General features: G+C 41.8%; 1 protein-coding gene across 1 annotated transcript; it reads left to right on the top strand.

The window, feature by feature from the left end:
• Nucleotides 1–597: 597 nt before the first annotated feature.
• On the top strand, nucleotides 598–17,157 carry adam8b (ADAM metallopeptidase domain 8b). Its single transcript, XM_026178006.1, has 23 exons — nucleotides 598–1,063; nucleotides 3,100–3,209; nucleotides 3,713–3,786; nucleotides 3,873–3,948; nucleotides 4,250–4,326; nucleotides 4,626–4,824; nucleotides 5,604–5,669; nucleotides 5,750–5,812; nucleotides 5,893–6,062; nucleotides 6,145–6,226; nucleotides 6,303–6,445; nucleotides 6,579–6,765; nucleotides 7,052–7,141; nucleotides 8,732–8,948; nucleotides 10,026–10,128; nucleotides 10,217–10,385; nucleotides 10,477–10,557; nucleotides 11,160–11,244; nucleotides 12,966–13,086; nucleotides 13,168–13,327; nucleotides 13,403–13,450; nucleotides 14,033–14,083; nucleotides 14,556–17,157. The coding sequence occupies exons 1-23, from the start codon at nucleotides 1,024–1,026 to the stop codon at nucleotides 14,682–14,684; spliced, it is 2,541 nt and encodes an 846-aa protein (XP_026033791.1). The 5' UTR covers nucleotides 598–1,023; the 3' UTR covers nucleotides 14,685–17,157.
• Nucleotides 17,158–20,599: the final 3,442 nt, after the last annotated feature.

Here is a 20,599-nt window from a genome sequence, read left to right as displayed (position 1 = left end):
CAAAAAAGTAAAACAAAAAAAAAACAGACAATCATTTTTTTTTCTGATTAACTTTGTGGATCAGAAAAAACACCCTTCAGATGTTTTTGAGCTAAAAACTTTCTTCAGTCAACTCAACATGTTTTCTTATTCTTGGTACGTTATTTGAACTTTTTAATATGTCATACATTAAAAGGTAAAATAAAAATAAATCAGGTGATGTTTAGATTTATGATTGTTGAAGATTTTCTAAGGTTTAGTTAAAAAATTTAACCTTCTTTGCGAAAACCAGGACCAAAACATTATATAGATATATATATATATATATATATATATATATATATATATATATATATATATATATATATATATACATATATATATATATATATACATATAGATATATATAGATAGATATTATACTTTTAAAACAGTCCTAACTGCATGGGGATTAACAGAAATGTCTGTGAATACAGAGAATATACTGTAAATTTAGAGAATTTTCCATATTGGGGTTGACAGAAATGACTGTAAGGGAAATAATCTCAATTCACTGGTGTCTGAACTTTTTGAAAAGCTTTGATCATTCGGTTTATGCTGACCCAAGTTATTAATCATAGCTTAAAGGTCTCATAGTTTTTATGATAATAAGATTAACATTTTTAGTTTAAATCTTAAGCTGTTGTTTCCACGTATACATGACTCCCACGTGTCATACTACAGTACGATGTATGATTTCTACATCTACACATATTTTGGGTGTTCCCACTGTGCTTGCTCATAGGGAGTTGTCTGGGGATTTCTTACCTTACACCTTAAAGCCACCTGAGGCAACTGCGATTTGGCGACACATAAATAAAATTTGACTTTATTTTTTAAAGCTTTATTACACCGGAAGTGTAGCCACAGTTGGCTTAACGTTGGGTATCCGGTAAGTCTGCGGGGCGGAGATAAGAACGAAGCTCGGGGGAGTCGCTGCCTGGAAGCGGCTGATTCACGACGGAGTAACGGGAGGTGATCGGCTGGGCCCGAGCAGAGCGCATCATGATGGGAGAGGACTTGTTCTTACTGTGGCTCACATGCGGTAAGACTTTTAACTCCAACAAAGTTTTACGAAGAGCAACAGGCTGCCGCTAAATCAGCAGAAAAGTGAATGAAGTCTGGCAGAGAAGCTTCGAACTATTAATAGGCGAGCAGAAGTTTATGTGGTTTAAAAAGGGTTTAAAGTCCCTGTAAAAGAAAACATATGGTTCAGTTTATAACAGTATTTCCCTCTTTATTTACGCAAATGTTGTTTTTCTTTAACCAATTTACTGTTTTATTTACAAGTTATGTTGCTTTACTAATAAATATTAACGCTCTTAAAAGATCTGATGTGCCTTTAAAATACAGTATTTGATTATACATCTAACTTCTCAGCAGTACAGAGGAGGAAACATGAAACAATTAGATCATCTGAGGTGATGGATAGGTAGACACGTGTGGTCTTAGATATGTTTGTCCTTTATTTAAGAAGAAATTTGAGATTTAAAATCTATTAGTAAGAAAGTCATGACCAAGAAAAACGATTTGATCAAGCTGAGGCAGGTTTAGTAAAACAACTGCATTAATAAAAACCCCTCGCTAATGTTTCCCTTTCTTTAAGTGTAAAAACAAGTATATTCTAAAAATGTTCAACAGGGGATATTATTTCTAGTTAAATTATTATTATTATTATTTTATATGAAATTTTATAAAAATCACATAATTATCCTGGCATAAGAAAAAATGCTTTTTAAAAAGAGCAAGTGAATTCAGTTTAAAATACCGGGAGGTCTTCAAAATAAAACACACAGAAGAACATGATAAAAATCAGCACAAAGCAAAAGAAAATCTAAATAATTCTTAAAATATGATCATTAAATAAAATAAGATTTTAAAATGATTAAGCCAAAAATATAAATACGTAGGACCTGGAAATTAAGTCAAATAATGGAAATAAAATAACTTCAGTTTTGCCTAATTTTTAGTTGAGAAAAGTTTTTTTGCCATCAGTCGCTGTGAGGTGAGGCAGGTAGATGATACTAAACGTAAATATTGTGCTTCTGAAATGCAAAGACGACAATAGAAGAGGATCTAAAATCGATCCTTGAGGGATGCCACATTTAATGCAACAGTTTCTGTCACAGCTGTGGCATTTTTTGTTTTTAGGATTCAAAGAGCTCGTCTAGATCTGGAAACTATTTTAGCTTTCTATACTTTTTCACTTGTTTGCAGTAAAGCTGGCATCACAACATCAGCTTTTAATGATCTCACTGCAGTTTACACTTTTAAAGACCAATCAGGTCTGGCCCCCAGTTACACATGTATGTGTAATTACATTAAAACAAAAAACAGTCAAATCAAAAATTTCTGATTTGGAAGAAGTGCAACTCATCCACTTAACACACTGTACTGCATTAGCTACACGCTCTTCTTCTTATTCAGCTATTTATCAATAAGTGACTTATATGTATATAAATCATGCATATATTGTATATATTGTCTGTCTATGTTACTGTTTATACTGGAGCACTGTAACCAAAATAATTTCCCCTAGGGATCAATAAAGGATTCTGATTCTGAAATAAATTTTACACCCAGTCCAAGTGTCACAATCTGAAGCCAAAGTCATAGTTTCACTAAACAGAAACCTGGATGTTTGATCTGTTTTCAGAATATTCACTGGAGAAAACTTAAAAAAAAAAAAGGGCACGTTAGGCAATATTTAAAGGGTCCGTTTCTGGGTCATTTCTAACTTTTGGACTGATGGCCTCATATTAAACATAAGCACTGTTGCAGATTTTACTAAAAGCTGCAAAGCAACTCCACGCCCGAACATTTCCGCCACCATGATTGTCTTCTCCTGTATGCTCTAGATTTTGTTATGGGGTGACTCCCACAGAGCTCAAATGAGTGAAACCTAGATGCATGCACTGATGCAGTCAGATGTGAGCAGATGTTGCAGACTCTGTATTCTTGAATGCTTCTTTTTACATCAGACAGTCTGTTTTTGGGCTGAATTTGCCTAAATTTGCTTGGCATCTGCACTACTCCTTCATGATCATATACAGACAGTGACTCAGTGTTTGTGGTGTGTAGTTTGTATCGTGCACAGCTCGGGGACGTTGTCTCACGTGGAGCGTTACGAGGTGGTCCGACCTCAGAGACTCCAGGAGAGACACAGGAGGAGCCTTCAGGACCACCCGCAGGTACTGACGCCTCAGCTGCACATCACCGGTGCTCTCTCTAAAATATTTCTCATGTGATTCATTATTAAAAATAGTGGAATCTGCATACGTTACTGAGTATCGTTGTGCTGGTTTTTCCATGTCAGATAGGAATATTCTTCCAATAGTTCTCTGACATCAAGCTGATCTTTATTGTGTTAATGCATATTGTAAGCATCCTTTAATTTTGTGTTTTTAAGTCATTTTGGATGAGATTAGCGACACCCGGGACTGAAAAACCAACCTCTGTGTTCTCAGCATTTCAACATGTTTTCCTAATAACAGCTAATTTATCAGTGCAGTTTCACTAGCTGCTTTGCAGATTAAAAATGTGCAAACTATGTGTTATCATAAATCAGAAGCACATGTTTGGGTGCAGGACTTTTACCTGCACAGGTATTTTCCTTCCTTGCCTTTTTTCCCACAAGTGAAAGATGTTCAGGAGGTTAAACGCCGCCCTGTGACTTGTGCACGTTTCTCTGCAGCTTTATCCTGATACAGTTCGGTACGAGTTGGCCATCGAAGGGAGAAATCACACAATTCTTCTGGAAAAAAACAGGTGAGTTTCATTTCTGCTCAGCAAATGCAAATATTATATATATGTTATTATATATAAATACATGAAAATGAATTTCAATTTTATAGGAACCTTATTGGGAGAGACTACACTGAAACACATTATACTGAAGATGGCAAACGGGTGACAACATCACCGAAACAAGTGCGTTTTAACTTTATTTAAATGATTAAGTAAAATCTTGTTTGTTCAATCTCAAATGATATGTTTTTCACTTTTTGCAACATAAAAAATGTTTAAAAAATTTGACTTATTTATGTAAAATAGCCTCGAGTCCTGTTTTAAAGGAGAAGGAGCTGTTTCAAAAACTTTTTATTGCCCCAGAAATGATAAAAATCGAACATTTTAGACTTCTAATTGTGATTTTTATGGAAGCAAAAACAAAGAATCTCTGCGTGAGCGATGTCTGTACCAGCCGGCCTCACTGACCGATCCGTGTTTTTAGGATCATTGCTACTATCACGGTCACATCGAAGGCATGGATGACTCCTCGGTGAGCGTGGGGATTTGTTCTGGCATGAGGTAAGAGAGCAGCGATAGATATTTTTACAACATAGGACTTCCTGTTTTATCACTTACATCATCTGTAGAGAAAGTTTCTCAGGTTCTTGAGAAACGCCTTGCTTCATATTTAGCAACCTGGTTGTTTTTCTGCTCGTCGCATTGCTGCTCTGTGCCCGGGTACCGCCGTTTCACCCTTAATGCCCCTTAACGACCCATTACGTCTGTTTGAAAGCTTTTATGTTTTTATAAGGATCAAAGTCACATCTCTTCTGTTCTTGGCAGACGAATAAAGTTATTTCTTTAATGTCGATGTGCAGTGGCTTCCTGAGAGCCCGGCAGCAGGTTTACCTGATCGAGCCTCTGGGGCAGACGGACGATGGCGATCATGCCGTTTACAGACAGGAGCACCTGAAAATCAGCGGCAGGCCCAGCTGTGGCTATTCATCCAACACCACCCTACTCTACGACCAGGACCAGGGCCCTCAGGTCGCTGGACTCTTCAGGTCCAGATCATGGGTATGCTCTAGTGCCAGTGTAGTTTTCTTTCACCTTCATATAATACAAAAGTTTTTATAACACTGAAGGAACCACAGCTAGAAGATAGGCACGTTTTCCTCAGTGAATTTTAAGAAAGCAGATCAAACATCCATCCCATGAATGATACTAATGTTCAGATTGGCTGTAAAATCGAAACTTGACCCCGAGGAGGTCAGCTGGGACCTTTCCTTTACTTAGTTTGATTTTTGTGTGCGTGTTTGTGAATTCCAGCCACTGTTCTGTTACATACGATGAGTCAGGGTTCGTCTTGGGACAGAAATGATCGTTCAGACGTCTCCTGATATCGAGAACAGATGAACACACATGTTCATCCTGTGTGTTCATCCCATCTCGAGGATCTTCTCTCGCACAGAGCTTTGCAAACCTTACTTTAAAGTCTGCTCTGCGGATAAGGAAACACGGTCCGTCTCTGCACCGTCAGCTAGCAGCTCAGCTCTGCCTGAGCTCCACCGGGTAGCAGAAACACCATTAATAGTTAGATTTCTCCAAATAGAAGGGGTCACGCCGATGAAGTCAGTTAGAACCTCTGTGTAAATATATTTGGAATGCAGGACTTGAATTCATTCGCTCACATTTTTATTTGCAGAGGAGTGGTCCTCTTTTATTGTCCCCTTGTTCCATTTTAATGTGTGTAGATGTGTAGTAAAAGCACATAAGTGAGTAAATAATCAATAAATAATGAGGTTGATGTGTCATGTTGGCGTGTATTTCACAGTTTTTTTTGTGTTTCCTTTCAGAAATCGAATCCCACGCCGGGTCCTCAGAGGTTTGTCGAGCTGTATGTTGTGGTGGACAACGCTGAGGTAATAACGTCTCACTTTAAATAAAACTTCACCCTCATCGCTGAGTAAATCTGACACATTCGCCTCCTTTTCTCCTGCAGTATAAAAAATATGGAAGCAATACTGAATCCCGTATCCTCGGAGTCGTGAATCACATCGATAAGGTGAGTTTGCGTCCAGCTGTTTAAGATGTTTGACGTGTCTTAGCACATCTGTTCCTGACGGTCTCCTCCTCCGCCCGCAGCTGTATCGGCGTCTGAACATCCGCGTCCTGCTGGTGGGGTTGGAGATTTGGTCGAACAAAGACCTCATCGACGTCAGCCACAGTTCAGAAGCCACGCTGGACAAGTTCCTGGCGTGGCGTCAGGACGACCTCCTGCTGAGGGTGAAGCACGACAACGCCCAGTTTGTGACGTGAGGATTGACATTTGTGCAGATGTTTTAATTGCAGTGATGCCGCCGGCTTGACCTGACGGTGCGTTTTTGTCTTTAACAGCTGGAGAGATTTTGACGGAGAAACAGTCGGACTGGCAAATAAGTTCGCCATGTGCACCGGAAACTCAGGAGGCGTGAATCAGGTGGGAGTAATGGCGTCTGACTCTCGTTCATCAGGATGGACGATGGAGGTGATACTGATTCCTTTTTCTCCTTCAGGATCACCATGAAAACCCAATAGGCCTCGCCTCCACTATCGCCCATGAGATGGGACATAACTTTGGCCTTTCCCACGACGCTCCAGACTGCACGTGCGGTTCCACCTTCAGCGGGAAGGATTGTGTCATGGCAGAAAAGCTCAGGTAAAAATGCAGACCAGAGCAGATGTAGAATTTTTTGCATCTGCAAACATTTTCCCATTTGTAAACCGTTAAAATCAGAGCAGGGGTGCGCTGAACCTTAAGCTGAGCCCAGATCTCCTTGTTCCTCCCACAGGGCAGGAAATCAAATGTTCCCGGAGTTGTTCAGCAGCTGCAGTCTTTCTCAGCTCGCTGAATTCCTGGAGCGAGCTCAGCCCAGCTGCCTGCAAAAGCCCACCTCCTCCAGGATCATCGCCGTGGGCCCCCGCTGCGGCAACGGCATGATGGAGCCCGGAGAGGAGTGCGACTGTGGCACGGTGGAGGTAACCCCAGCTACGTTTAAATATGTCCTTTGCTGAAGGGAGATGCTATTTAGGTTCTTCCATTTTATCCCACTGCTGTGGTTTCCTGTCTGAGGTTAGGGCAGGTAGCGTGTGCAGAGCTGCAGCCTTAAAGAGTTCAAATTTAAAATAGCTTTCTAGTGTGCTCACACCTCATCAGAAGGGGGAGAATTCCTGGGTGAGGTCACTGCCTTCATCGCTGCAGCCATGTTTGAGGATCAAGTGTGTGCACAGAAACAAACGTTGTGTGTCTTTGTGTTTTTTGCAGGAATGCAACAATCCCTGCTGCGATGCCTCGACTTGTCGGTTGACTGCAGGATCCCAGTGTGCTCACGGACAGTGCTGTGAGAAGTGTCAGGTACTGAAGCTGCTCTGCTCCCTTCTAATGTGGCTTTATATTAATCCGTACCTACACAGTATAAGACGCCTCATTCCAAAGCACGTTGCATCTAAACAAAGGTGCAGAAAACAACCTAAATTTGAATGTAGATTCAGAGCGTCAGCGTGCTGCGAGGACATTAATACTAATCACAGGTCCAGCTGTGATTAATCGAGTTCTCCATGAAGTTTAAAACTCTCTGGAGACAAAAATACGTTCAGCATGTGTTTTAAATTATTCCCTGACACATTTTTGGAATCTGGCTCTGAAGCCGGTCTGTGATTTGATAACTAACAGAGCTCACATTCACAAAAACATCCGAGTCTCAAATTTAGCGACGTGTTGGCTGAAAACGTCAAACCCCAGACTCTCTTTTCTCCTCAGAGTAATTTCCAAATAAAGCTGTGGGAGATGCTTTTCACTCAGCAATTTCCCGGGCTTTCTCCAGAATTTTAAGAACATTATGTATACAGTTTATCCCAAATATCAATGCAACACACAGCTGTGTGTGTGTGTGTGTGCTGCTAATCTCTGCACACATCAGCTGGATTCTGAACGAAGCTGCTATGTTTTTCTCAACTCCTGCTCTGCCTAATGCAATGACACATTTTGTAAAGCACACCAGAATAAATAATGATAATTCGAGCCATATGTGCAGCTTCTCTGCCGTGTGTCACAGATAGTTGCCAACTTTAGTGAGGTAGTGAAAGTTGTCAATGATTTGAACTTCCAGAATCTGTAAAACATGCAGTGCATGGAGCAGCTCAGCCACAGAAACCCACGAAGCTCCCAGCACACCTCTTTTGTGCTGAGCTGGCTCCCACCGGGGACGTTTTATGGAAAAACAGTCATTAACGTCACTGTGTCACAAAAACGATTGCACACACCAGCAGCTAGTTTCTCAGTAGGTGGTTCTGGATGTTGTAATGAGTAAGATTTTTCTCCTGGGAACATTAATCCTCTTATCTACATTGAGTAGATACTGAAATATCTTTTTTATATAACTGAGAAATATTGATGTGCTATATTTTTAAAAAAAAAGTCAGGCACTGTCAAAGTATGCCATGTTTTGCAAAAATATTTCAAAAGATATCTTCATGAAGGCCTTGGAGGACGATCAGAGGCTCGCCTTCTGGTAACTGCTGAGATATTTTACTGAAAATTTGCAGGAAAGTCAGCGCGTCACTAAAATAGATCAAGATTAATACTCAGGATTATGAATATTTCAGAATTTTTTGACAATCTGTCCAGTAAATGAAATGAATGCCGATTTTCTGTTGTAGCTGTTGGGATATAACAATCCCCATTCTCTGTGAAGTTCAGGACCTTTCCTAAAGACACACCCCGCCTCTGGCTAATAAATGTAAGGTTACTCTTACACCCGCTGTTCAGCACTAACAGGAAAGGGAGGATAACACCCTGCTGTTTCAGTTTTTTATAACTCACCACATCCTTCCTCAACTGACAGTTTCAAGGCCTGGAACAGTGCTACAAAAACCTACAAGCGAATTATTGTCCAGATCTGGTACATACAGAAGGTCAAAACACTAAAATATTATTTTTGTTCAGTTGAAGTCATCTGGGAGCGTGTGCAGGCAGTCAGCCGGGACCTGCGACCTGCCCGAGTTCTGCACCGGACTGTCGTCGGATTGTCCTGAAGACAGCTTCGAGATGAACGGCAAGCCCTGCTACAAAACGCTCCAGGGCAGCGGCACTGTCCAGGGATACTGCTACAACGGCCAGTGTCCCACCCAGGAGCATCACTGCTGGAGGCTTTTTGGACCAGGTACGCTCAGCATGCTGCTATCGAAGACATCAGCTGCTGGTTTGGGAAGTCCCAGTTTGAGGCTCTTTTGCTTTCTTGGCTGATATCTGCACGCTCAGTTAGAAAGGTGCACCTCAGGGTTTGTATATAAAAATGTGACTTTGGTTTTTGGCTGTGCATTTTGAAGCCTCGCTGACCATATCCAGACACGAGGATGGAGCACGAGGTTATCACCTGGTGGTTAGCAAGCTGCACGCTTAAACTGTACAGCTTGTGATTCCATTAAAAAAAGTCCTGAAAGGCTCCAACAGCACAGACACAGAGAACAGGTTGAGCTCAGTGGCTCGGGTTAGCGTAGGTGAGCTCTAACAGGCTGCCTGTGAACCAAAGCACCACACCGCTGACTCTGAGGCTTAACAGCATCCTAATGAATGAGTTATTTAAAAATAATCATCCAGCCTGCAGCTGTTACACCGAAACATGCAAAAATGCTCCAGTAAAGTTGGACATTTTAACAAGGGAAGTCTTTGGGAACTGACTGGCTTTTGGGGCCTCAAGTGGCCATGAGGGGAACTGCAGGCCTTAGCTTGTCCCCCGCCCCACCCTCCGGCGTTACTTCTTGGTTCGTTTAGGAATAAATCAGCACTGTTTTGAGTAGATGAGATAAGCCTCAAGGAGCTTTTAGCCATTGGTCTACAAACATTTAGATTTTACTGTCATGTGGTGGAAATAACTTTAAGATATCTGTCCAACTAAATATTTAATACATTTTGTTATGTAAGCGATTGCAAAGAAAGTCTCATAAGAGGTTTGTAAATACAGTCCATTGATAAAAGGCAAGACTAACACATTAGATCAGTACTTTTCTGGCCATTTTGATGAGTTCAGCAGCGTGCAGTTAAGGCGCCTCGTCACTTTAGTTATATTTAACTCTGACATCGATCCCACTCTGGCATCTCTGGACGCTTAGAATTTAAAAACGCTGCTGAACCCATGTGCTCGGAGGTGCATTAGTATAGCAAACGCAAGGATGTAGAGTCTCAGACCGACAATAAATGACAGATTAACATGAAGCTTTCCTTCTGTGCCTTCTTCCAGGGGCCCAGGTGGCACCAGATTTATGTTTCAACCTGAACCAGCGTGGCGAGGAAGGCGCTAACTGTGGGAAGAACAAATTCGGCTTCATTCGTTGTGCTCCACAGTACGTGTCACCATCTGTCATTCACCCTGAATTCAGAGTGATGAAGAAGCACCACAAAGCTCTGGATTAATGCTTTTGTTTTGTGTAGGGATGTTAAGTGTGGATCGATGTTTTGTGAGGAAGGAGGCGAGTCTATCACAGGGAAACGGGCAAGCTACAACACAATGTACGGCAAAGAGTGCAAACTCGCCGTGGACGACGATAAGAGGAGAAACCTGGACATGGTGCCGAGTGGCACGAAATGTGCGCCGGATAAGGTAAAACTGTCACAGGGAGACACATTGCAGGACGATTAATTTTCTTTGAATATTTTGGCCGTTTTACTCAGAATCAAACGTTTGTGCTCAGGTTTGCCTCAATAACAGATGTGTGGATGTGTCAGCCTACGGGAAGAGGGAGGACTGTGCAAAGAAGTGCAACAACAACGGAGTAAGTTCAAAATCAGAGAACTAACCGTAATTTTCACACCATTAAACATGAACCTTCACCTCATCCCCTCACCTGAAACAACATCTGGTGTTAAACTGAACCCGAGCTCCATGTTTGCCCTGAGTTTAGTCTGTCAGGCGACATACAGGCAGCCATAAACTTAGATGTTTTAATGAGGGATGTAGAAGAAACAGCAGAGAGCAGACGGGGCAGGAACAATAGCAGCTTCAGAGCCAAAAATTATTAAAAAAGAGATGAAAAAGCAGCGAGAGAGAAAGAAAGAGCTGTTATTACCAAATAAGTCAAACTAAAAGTGGTGCTAGGTATGAGAAAAGAGATGAGGAATGCACTGTTTATGTTGTTTTAGCCATCACAGCAGACTAAAACTGGACAAATGCAGCTAGTCTCAAGGAATGTAACAGCCTCCTAACGACGGGGGAAGAAACTATAAATGACTTTAAACACTGACTGAATAAAACGAAGAAACGATCAGATAAAAAACTGCAAACGCCTTTCAAACACGATCCAAACCAGTCGCGTTGAACATGAGCTCCACTTCCACGACTCGTGTTTTTAATCATTTAACTGCTTTTTATCCGCAGGTGTGTAATCACAGGAACGAGTGCCACTGTAATCCCGGCTGGGCTCCTCCCAAATGCAACGTCCAGTACGCGGATTTACCTCAAGGTACAGACGCTGCGGTGCATTTAACGTTCACGATAAACTATGAAGCACGACGTTTAGAGATGTTCATCTGCTGTTGTAATCTACAGGCTCAATGAGACTTTCAGATGAAAACAGGTCACAGCTGCTTGTTGAATCATTTTTCCAGTGAATAAGAAACATGAGTGATTCATTATGAGAGCCTCCCAGCACTGACCCCGTTTGCTCTAATTTAGTTTCAACACTCTTTTGTAGAAGACTTGGTTGTCTCTGCTTCATGTGCAGAATGTATTTACATTCTGCACATGAAGCTTGAACTTGAGTTGCGCCTCATGATTGTGCAACTTTCTGTCCACATAGTACCAAAGAAAAGGGGAAGAAGAGACTCTAAAACACACTTTCCTCTGAACAAAACAAAAAATTTAGTGAAACTAAAGCTAATTAAGAAAATAAGAGGATGACATAACTTCCTCTGAACACTGCTCTTGTTGTTTGTGTGGAAAATTCCTTTTACATAACATTTTCATGTTGCTCTTAGAAAATAACATTTTCAGATTTGATAGTCTAATCGTTCTGCAAAATCAGAAGCTGGTAAGTTGTTAAAACGGGAAAAAGATGCTTCGTATTGAGTTTTTAGCCACAGTTCAAGAGCTTCCTCACGATTTAGTTGTAAAATTTAAACTAAAATCTTCATTTTTATTTGTTACTTAAAAGCCGTGATCAGAAAATTTTGCTCCTGAGGCCAAAGAAAAAGCAAAAACCGCGACTGGTTTAAATTTAGCTTTTAGATAATCTTCAATCGCTTCTTCCAGCGTGGCTGCCGTTTGTAAAACGCTCCGTGGAAATCCTGCTCCGACCACTTTCAGGAGCTCTTTTGTGATTTCACCCTGGGCCACAAACTGTTCGTGTCGAGGATCATTGTTACTCAGAGAGCTGGGAGCAAACAGCTGTTTTCAGAGAGCAAGAACTGTGACCCAAGTGTGGTCGCTGTGGTCGTTCAACATGAAGTTCTGCAGTAATGAAATGAGGGGATTAGGATTCCTGCATCCTCATTCAACCATTAAACCAACCGACATGAAACCCAGACTAAATATTTACTTACTGAACGAGCCAAAGAAAAGCTCGAGTTCAAGTGGAGAGATCAGGACTTAGACGGGGCAAAGACACACAACATAGTGCAGTGGTTTGGTGCAGTCACCTAACTAGCGAAAGATCCATGGTTTGACCCCGGGAGCAGAAACGGATGCCTTTGGGAATCTATCTGGAACAGCATCTGGTGTAAAACCACACCAGATACCCACTGGTGAGGAAGGGAGCAGCCCAAAGTAGCTGGAGAAGTTGGTCCAGAGTGCACAAGGAGCCGACCTTGAAGGGAAGATCGGACAAATATAAATCGGGTCTGGTTTTTGCTTTTAACGAGAGCTCTAGCAGAACTTTAAGACCCTTTGTTAGAGCTTAAATTAAACTGAACAAAATGAAAACGTGACCCAGTTTTATTGCTCAGAAGATGACCAGATTTCATCATCTGACTCAATGACTCCAGGAGCTCTGTGGCTAACGGAGAGAGTCAATATGAGCCAAAGTCTCTGAGGGACGTTTCCAGCACCTTGTTGAATCTATGCCATGAAGGACTAACGCAGTTCTGAAGGCAATGCTGTTCAGAATTTAATTGCACTTAGACATAAAGAGTGCAAAAAAGGACGCATCAGTACTTAAGTGCAGTTTTACGTTTCCTCTGCCTGCAGATCAGGTTGGGCTGATAGCCGGTGTGTGCGCAGCAGTCTCCATCCTGCTGGTCGTCACTCTGCTGATTGCTGGGCTGATGTGCTGTAAGAAGGACGACATGGAGCGCTACATCGCTACAAGGTAGTTTTCCCCCTCTGCGGTCTGGACTCTTCATCTTTTCCTTCTTCTTCCCGGCTAAATAAATAAATGTTGTCTTCACAGGAAAGTGCATTCAGCTGAAGGGAAGCTGAACCCGTCGTTCCAAGAAGGAAGTGGTAAAGAAAGACCTCAGATCAGTCAGCCCACCTTCATGGAGACCACAGCAAAACAGGCCTGCACCCCTCTGATGGGTCGAGTGACCCCCTGCAGACCCGCCCCACAGGTACGCCGAGCAGCCAGGTGTACGCAGGTCTCAGTTTTACTGTGAAATGCTGACAAACCGCTTTTTGTTTTCCAGCCACCGCTGAAACCGTCTTCATCGTCAGTCACGTCGGAAACTGAGCCGGTAAGACTTTTGTTTTTAAAGACATAATGCAAAATGAAGATCGCAGCAACTTGAGCGTCTATTAAAGCTTAAAAATGAAACTATGTTAAATAACATGCATAAAGGAGACCTGCCATCTTTTTTCCTTACTTTCTGCCCTGTGTAATATTATAATGAGATCACCGTGGTTACAAGCTAAAAGCTCAGGCTTCATTTTTTTTGTGTGACTCATTACCTCACTCAATCTTATCTTTATGAGGGGCAGCCAATCAGAAGAAACTGTCAGCTGTTTCTTTGCTGGTATCGTGTAGACTGAGCCCAGCTTTAAACTCAGCTTTTTTGGATGTAGTTTAGTCTACAGTGTTGAGCTGTTTAATGAAAACAGCTTAGGATTGTTGATTTTTGCAGACTTTACTGGAACAGCCAGTCACAGAGGACTGATAAACATCAGTGTAGCTCTGTGGCTTTATGAAATAATGTCATTGTTGATTTTTGGTTTCCATGTGATCAAACTTGGACTTTAATGTTCATTAGGAGCCTGTAAAGTGTCAGCATCTGCTCTAAATCCCAGTTAAATAACAGTCTTCTTCCTTTTCACCACAGATGAAACCTCTACCTCCATCTAAACCTTTACCAACTCTGAATAAAACACAGGTGAGCGCCAAGGCAGAGAATTTTAAACACTTTTCCCCAGGACGTCATATAAAGGTCACTCGTTTTATTTATTTTCATTGATTCATTCATATTTAGATGTTCTTTCTGGGGATCAATAGGGATCAACTGGTCTGCCCAAACATTTTCCAGCTCTACGTTTTTTATTTTTGGACTTACTCGAGTAGCTTTGCATGATTCACAACTCAAAATAATCCTTATGCATGTCACACTGGGCCTTCGTGAAGCTAGAGCTCATCAGCTGTCTCAAACAAACCGATTGGGTGCCTCTTTAAAAACAGAGTTGGAATACGTGACAATATAAGGGATCTCCATGACATCATGCAGAGCCATCATTATTTGAAACTTTAGTTTAACATGAGCATCCACCCCGATGACAGGAAGCAGTGTTGAGGTGCAGAAGTTGCTAATTTGCTTTCATAAATTCACCTAAGAATCATTTTTTGTTTTTCAGAACAAAGCAGTGAAACCAACCCCTCCTCCCGTACCTCCGGTCAAGCCCAGCCCTTCGCCGGCAACCAGAATAAAGCCTTTCGCGCCTCCTCCGCCCCCAGCGAAGCCTCGTGTTCACAGACTCGCATGAAATCCTCATCAGGAGTATCGACTTGTACCAAAGCAGAGACATCCAGGGTGTAGTTTTACTTTTTAAAAGCGAGTGACTCGCCGACGCTCGGCTCTGTGGAAAAGTTTACGCTTCAAAGCCGGTAAAGATGTTGTGCAGACCGAGGCTCCACCAGCTGAGAGTATCTTTAATGACACGAGACCAACAGCTGCACAGCTGCTGTGGAAAAGTCTGATTTTTTTTTTTCTTGGCTGTTTTCTGGTGGTGGGGTTCGTTCTAAATTAACTGCTGCTGCAGTTTTCCTCCTGTGTAACGCGTGTAAAGCACTTTTATAAGATATTGTTTTACAGTATTTATTTAATGAGTGTTTAAGGGACTGCATGAAAATGATTAGGCAGTTATCTTTTTCGTGAATGGTAATGTGTTCAGTTTGTAGCTTGTTGGGGACACTCACACACTCTGTGCCTCTACAAGCAGCTCTAATCAGTATTTTTTATAAGATAATGTGAAAAAGTGTCCATGTCAAAGGGTCACTTGTCCTGATACCTGCACAGAACTGAGCTTGCAGCTCCACTGTGATATAAAGAGATCTGAATGTTGCTGGGACTCATTTAGGACGTAATTAAACAGGAGCAAAGCAAAACTAAGCAACTAGTCTGAACATAATAAGAAAGAAAATCCTAATTATATGTCAAAGGTCTCTAAATCATGGGCCACCCTGCATTGTTAAAATTGCACAGGCATAATGTCAGAGTACTTTTAACATTTTTTACAGCATTGGGGAAACTCAAGCTTCAGAGGTGAACATTTATAAGACAGTTTGCCACTTTTTCCAGTCTTTGTGCACAAATTTGCTTGTAGACTTTCTTTTTTGTAAAGTAAAAAATTTATTCTCTTAAATTTGGTACGTTTTCTTGTAAATTTGACTTTTTTTCAACAAATTTTAGTGGCCCTAATACGCCCTGTTAGGTTCATGTCCGTGTGGCCATGCAGAATCAAAGACGGCTGCTGTGTAACACAGTAAATCAGACCGTTGACTGATGGTGTATACTAATACAATACCTGATCACCAACAAATAGAAGTGATCAACTTTCCTATTACTTACCTGATGGAGATTTGTGTGAGACGGCAAACGCCTGTTGCTTACTCAGCAGTAAAAACACAACAAACAAAAGAATCTGTAACTTCATAATGAATGTGAAAACAGCTGCAGCTCCAGTAAAAGAACAATGGGCAGGAGCTCGGGCAGCTCTCAGCCTAACTAGCCTGAGTGTATTCAGCAGTGAAAACTCATCTCAAGCAGACTGCATGTGAGAAAAGAGCTGGAGGCATTTTAGGAGACAGTCAGGAAATGTATGGGAGAATTCTTCAGCAGCAAATATGCCGGCAATGTTTCACTTCCAGTTAAAAAGATTTTTGAAAGTATATTTTAGGGAAAGTCTGCAAAGTTTTAAACTGTTTTTAATCAAATTTGATCAGTTGTGTAATTTCTATGTCCTGGTGAGCAAAATGATAGGTTTAGGGAGGAACTCTGAGTCCAGCAGCCTGAAAGAAAAACAAAATAACCTCCAAAATATCAGAAAGAGGTAGAAGAATCTAACTGCGAGTGACAACAGCCAGTCTGTAAACCTGTTACTAATCCCAACATGTTTCTAAGTGGTGTGAAACGTTGATTCGAGTGGTTTTGTAATGCCGTTATTCAAAATTTTAACGATGTGCTACCCTTTATTTTATTTAAATGCTGGACTCAAAACTTTTTGAACCAACCACGAGACAGCGTTCGTCTGCATCCTTAATTGTTCTTATTTAAATTCTTCTTTGGAGACCAGCTTGTAAAAATAGCCAAATGAACAGCTGAGACCAAAAACAGAGCGACTGGTGAGGTTTCACTAATAGCTGCACGCAAACGCAGCCTCAAATGTTTTTTACCTGTTGGTTTGTGATTGTTGTGCCTTTTTTTTCTTTTAAATTAAACAAAGTTCCAGTTGATACTGAGAGATCAATGGGAAACTGTATTTTTTTCCTTCTTTTTTGGATTTTTGACTTTCATGCAGTCCCTACAGTGCCTTCGCAGCCATTTTGTGCCTTCTACAAAGTGTTTTTTTTACATTACTTTGCACTGTACTTGAAGGTACGTCCGTTACGTGGCCTCTGTGTGTTACTGTGGTTCAGCTTTAAACCTTTTTAAGCTCCATTGTTCGTTCAGTCCCACAGAGGTGGGGAATGGGTGGATGTAATGGAGCCTTGAGGAGAAATTACTGTTTTGTTTGTTTTCTCTTAAACTGCACTGATATTTTTTCTAGGAAGAGTTGTGAAGGTTTCATATGTTGAACTGCAAAGTAGTCATTAATCCAAAACTACAGCGTATGATTTCACATGATAACGGTCCTCTTTAATTGTAATCAGTTGCGTATGATCAGATGTAAAAACTTGAATTCCCATGAAGCGCTTTCTGTTGCAATGAATAAAGTGCACTTTATTTCGACAGTGTGATCATGTTGCATCAGCTGACTGTGTAATTCATTGGTGTGGTCCAAAACATGAGAGGGAAATTACATCCGTTACATTGGATTTGTTTTCCTTGTGTAACATTTAATTAACTGACCGAGCAGCCTTCTATTGTTCTTCCCCAGCAAACAGTGTCTTTACTGGTCTCTAATGAGCGGCTAAAGGAAGCAGGTCTGAGAGGCAGCTGCGAGGACTCAGACTTTATCGTCTGAGTTTCCTGTTTGGCATCCAGACATTTTTTTTTTTTTTTATGTCTTCTGTTAACTGAAATGCTGCTCACTTTTCTTTGGAGAAACAAGAACTTTCACTGTGAATCAATAAAAGGCTCAAGTGACGTCTTACTGCAGCACAGAAAACACAAACATCCATGCTGGACCCCCTCTTCCCTTCTGAACTTCCCTAATTCTTGGAAGCCTTCCTCGGGTTCCATCACCTCCCAGAGGTGCTCTGCTGGACTGAGATCAGGCGACTGGAGGCCATTCAAGTACAGCGAACGATCTGAGGTTCAGGATGCTGCAGTAGCAATCGGAAGACAGGTACACTGCGGTCAGTAAGCTGAGGGGTTTAAATGATGCTCACCATTAAACCAGCAGCATCCTAAACTGTTCATACAATGTATATTATGCTGTTGTCTCATTAGAGTGAGCCTGTGGGAACTGTAGCCTCAGTTTCCTGCTCTTAGCTGACAGGAGTGATGCTCGTGGGGCCTCCTGCTGCTGTAGCCCATCAGCTTCAAGGTCTGATGTGTGCATTCAGAGATGCTCTTCTGCATACACTGACTGTAATGAGTCGTTATTTGAGTTTCTGCCTCCTTCCTATCAGCTCGAAGAAGCCAGGCCATTCTCCACCGGCTTCTGACATCAGCGAGGCTTTTTCTCCCCATAGACCTCCCACACGCTGGACATTTTCCACTTTCAGACCAATTTCTGTAAACTCGGGGATGGTTGTGTGGGAAAATTGCAGCAGATCAGCAGTTTCTGAAATATTTAGGCCACAACGTTTGGCAGCAAGCACTCTTCCCCATTCAGATCCTCAGTTTGAACTTCAGCAAGTTGTCTTGACCGTGTCTACATGCGATATGCGTGCGATTGGCTGATTGCAGGTTTACACGTACAAGCAGAGCAGGACTCAAAAACAAAAACGGAGGGGTAAGTGAGCAGTTCACCCTCTGGATTTTTGTTATGAAAGGGGAAGATATCCATAGAAGCAAACCTAAACGTGCTTATTTCTGCTTTAAACCATTTTAACATGGGAGTCGGCCTCAAGTGGCCATGAAAGGAGCTGGAAGGCGTTTATTCTGTTGAGATCAAACACTGATGTTCTGTGATACCGGCTCTGGCAAAGGTGTTTGATGGAGTTGAGGTCAGGACTCTGACCTCAGGACCTCCACACCAAACCGGCAACCCTCTCGCTTTTGTCCAAACTATCATAGTAGCTGAAGCAGCAAACTGCAGGACGAAGACAAGAGAAGCATAAATATGACTCTCTGCTAGACAAACTCCCACAAATATTTAATGTCAGATGTGTAAATCTCACTGTAAAAAGGGGGGGAAATGTGACTTTAAGCTCTGCTGTAAATCAGATATGGGAGTCGAGCCTGGAGGAATGTGGGACTGAGTAGAGGGGGCGGGTGCTGGTGGTGGTTTCTCTCCGAGAGCTCGTCTGATTCACTCTGATTCACGGCTAATAAAACAACAGTTAACAATGAGCGTGGCTTGTTTGGCAGGAGAACGTTTCGCCTGTGCTTGCTGCCCACTTAACGAGCGCATTCTGCACGAGTTGATACGCGATGACGAAGCCTTCTCTTCAAAGAGATCCGGGCGTCGACTCAACCCTGCAGCCAGCTGTGTGTTTACTCTGCTTTGAGCTCATTTTGCAGGACAAAACCACAACACTTTCTAGGGTAACATACTTCAGAGTGACCTCCGTGTGGTCTCCCAAACCACGTTTACGTTTCCTGCCTATAACTATTTTAAACTCGGGGTAAAATAACAGAATATTACTAATAACAGCGTATTAGTCCTAAACGTTTCAGTGTGCAGAGATAAGATTGTAATCTAAGCCTATCCGGAGGCCGACAGCTGTGACCTGGCATGACTTTTCGTGCTTGTAACACTTCTGGCAAATCACTTCCTGACGTGTGCTAAAACAGTTGATGCTGAGCCAGAAACACTTAAACCAGGTCATGAGAAGAAGAGTGAATAAGATGATCATCTGCACTGACTCACTCTTAAAAGACTCAGATAAAATTATTGAATACCCGAGTCAAGTTATCTCGAATGATACCAACTTCCCCTTTTTTGATACCGACCAAAAAAAAAAAGTCCTCTATTGAGTCACGATTACAGAGCAGTGACCGCACTGAGTGCAATCAAACTGTTTGCATTAAGCTTGTTTGTTATGAAGTCCTGAGAAACACCGAGAGAACACTAACGTGTACAGGAAGTCCTGTCAGGACGTTTCCTTCCTTTTATCAGTGATGCTGCAATTAGAGAAATGGACAAGCAGTAAAAAGCAGCTCAACTCTCGATGAGTCAAATCTGAGGACAAATTAGTCAGCTTAAACGTAAAAGCACAACATTACAGTTAGTGAGCTACATGCTGTCACAGTGTCACAGCCAATGACCCACTATGACTATGATTACTGTGACTAGAGACTCAAGTTTCAGCACAAACAAATACGATCCGCCCTCCTCCTCGCGGAGGAGCAGCACATCTGGGAAGCATTTTCAGTCCGTGGTTACAAAAAGCAAATAATATGGACGCTGCTACGTCAGCGGGGACCACCAGAAGAATCCCAGCAGTACAAAAAAGGGAAAGAAATTAGCAGGAAATTAAATCCGTACATGTAAAAACAAAAACAGAATAATACAATTGAACACAAAACTAATCAACTGATCCTAAGTCTGGCAGCCAAAGCCCTCAGAGGAAAAAGGCATTGTACATTTCTCGTAAATTCCATATTCATCTTGTTAATATTTTTTAAAGCTGATGAGTTTAAGCCTGTCTACAGTTTGGGACCACCTGCATCATGCTTCTGATTTAATCAGTGTGTCACGTCTGTCGTCACAGATGCACTTTAGGTGTACTCATCAGATTCCCAAAATCCAGCTTGTTTCACTGCTGTGATCTCTGCGTGATGTATTCGAGGGGCGGTTAAGTGAATCGTGTCGAGGTTGGCTGCTCAAAGTGTCTTGAGAGCAGTGCTGTTGTGATTTGGCGCTATAAAGTTGAACTGAATAGATCAGATTAAACCACAAATTGGATGAAATTATAAACCTCTGCAAGAGTGCGAGGCAGAGGAGCTGAGACAAACCCAAAAAAAATATAAATTACCACAGATGGAAATAACAACCTTCTTGTTATGTTGGGTTCAGCCCGCAATCAAGTGTTTGGCCGGGCTCCAGCTTTTCCTCACCGAGTAACT

This window comes from Astatotilapia calliptera, chromosome 8 (assembly GCF_900246225.1).
Source record: "Astatotilapia calliptera chromosome 8, fAstCal1.2, whole genome shotgun sequence".
NCBI classification, from domain to species: domain Eukaryota; kingdom Metazoa; phylum Chordata; class Actinopteri; order Cichliformes; family Cichlidae; genus Astatotilapia; species Astatotilapia calliptera.
This window is presented reverse-complemented; position numbering and strand designations above follow the sequence as displayed.

Bases quoted from the DNA above. Each gene is read 5' to 3' on its own strand.
- adam8b (XM_026178006.1), top strand. From the start codon at position 1,024: ATGATGGGAGAGGACTTGTTCTTACTGTGGCTCACATGCG. The intron at 6,766-7,051 runs GTAACCCCAGCT...TGTTTTTTGCAG, and splicing joins GCGACTGTGGCACGGTGGAG to GAATGCAACAATCCCTGCTG. The intron at 8,949-10,025 runs GTACGCTCAGCA...GCCTTCTTCCAG, and splicing joins CTGGAGGCTTTTTGGACCAG to GGGCCCAGGTGGCACCAGAT.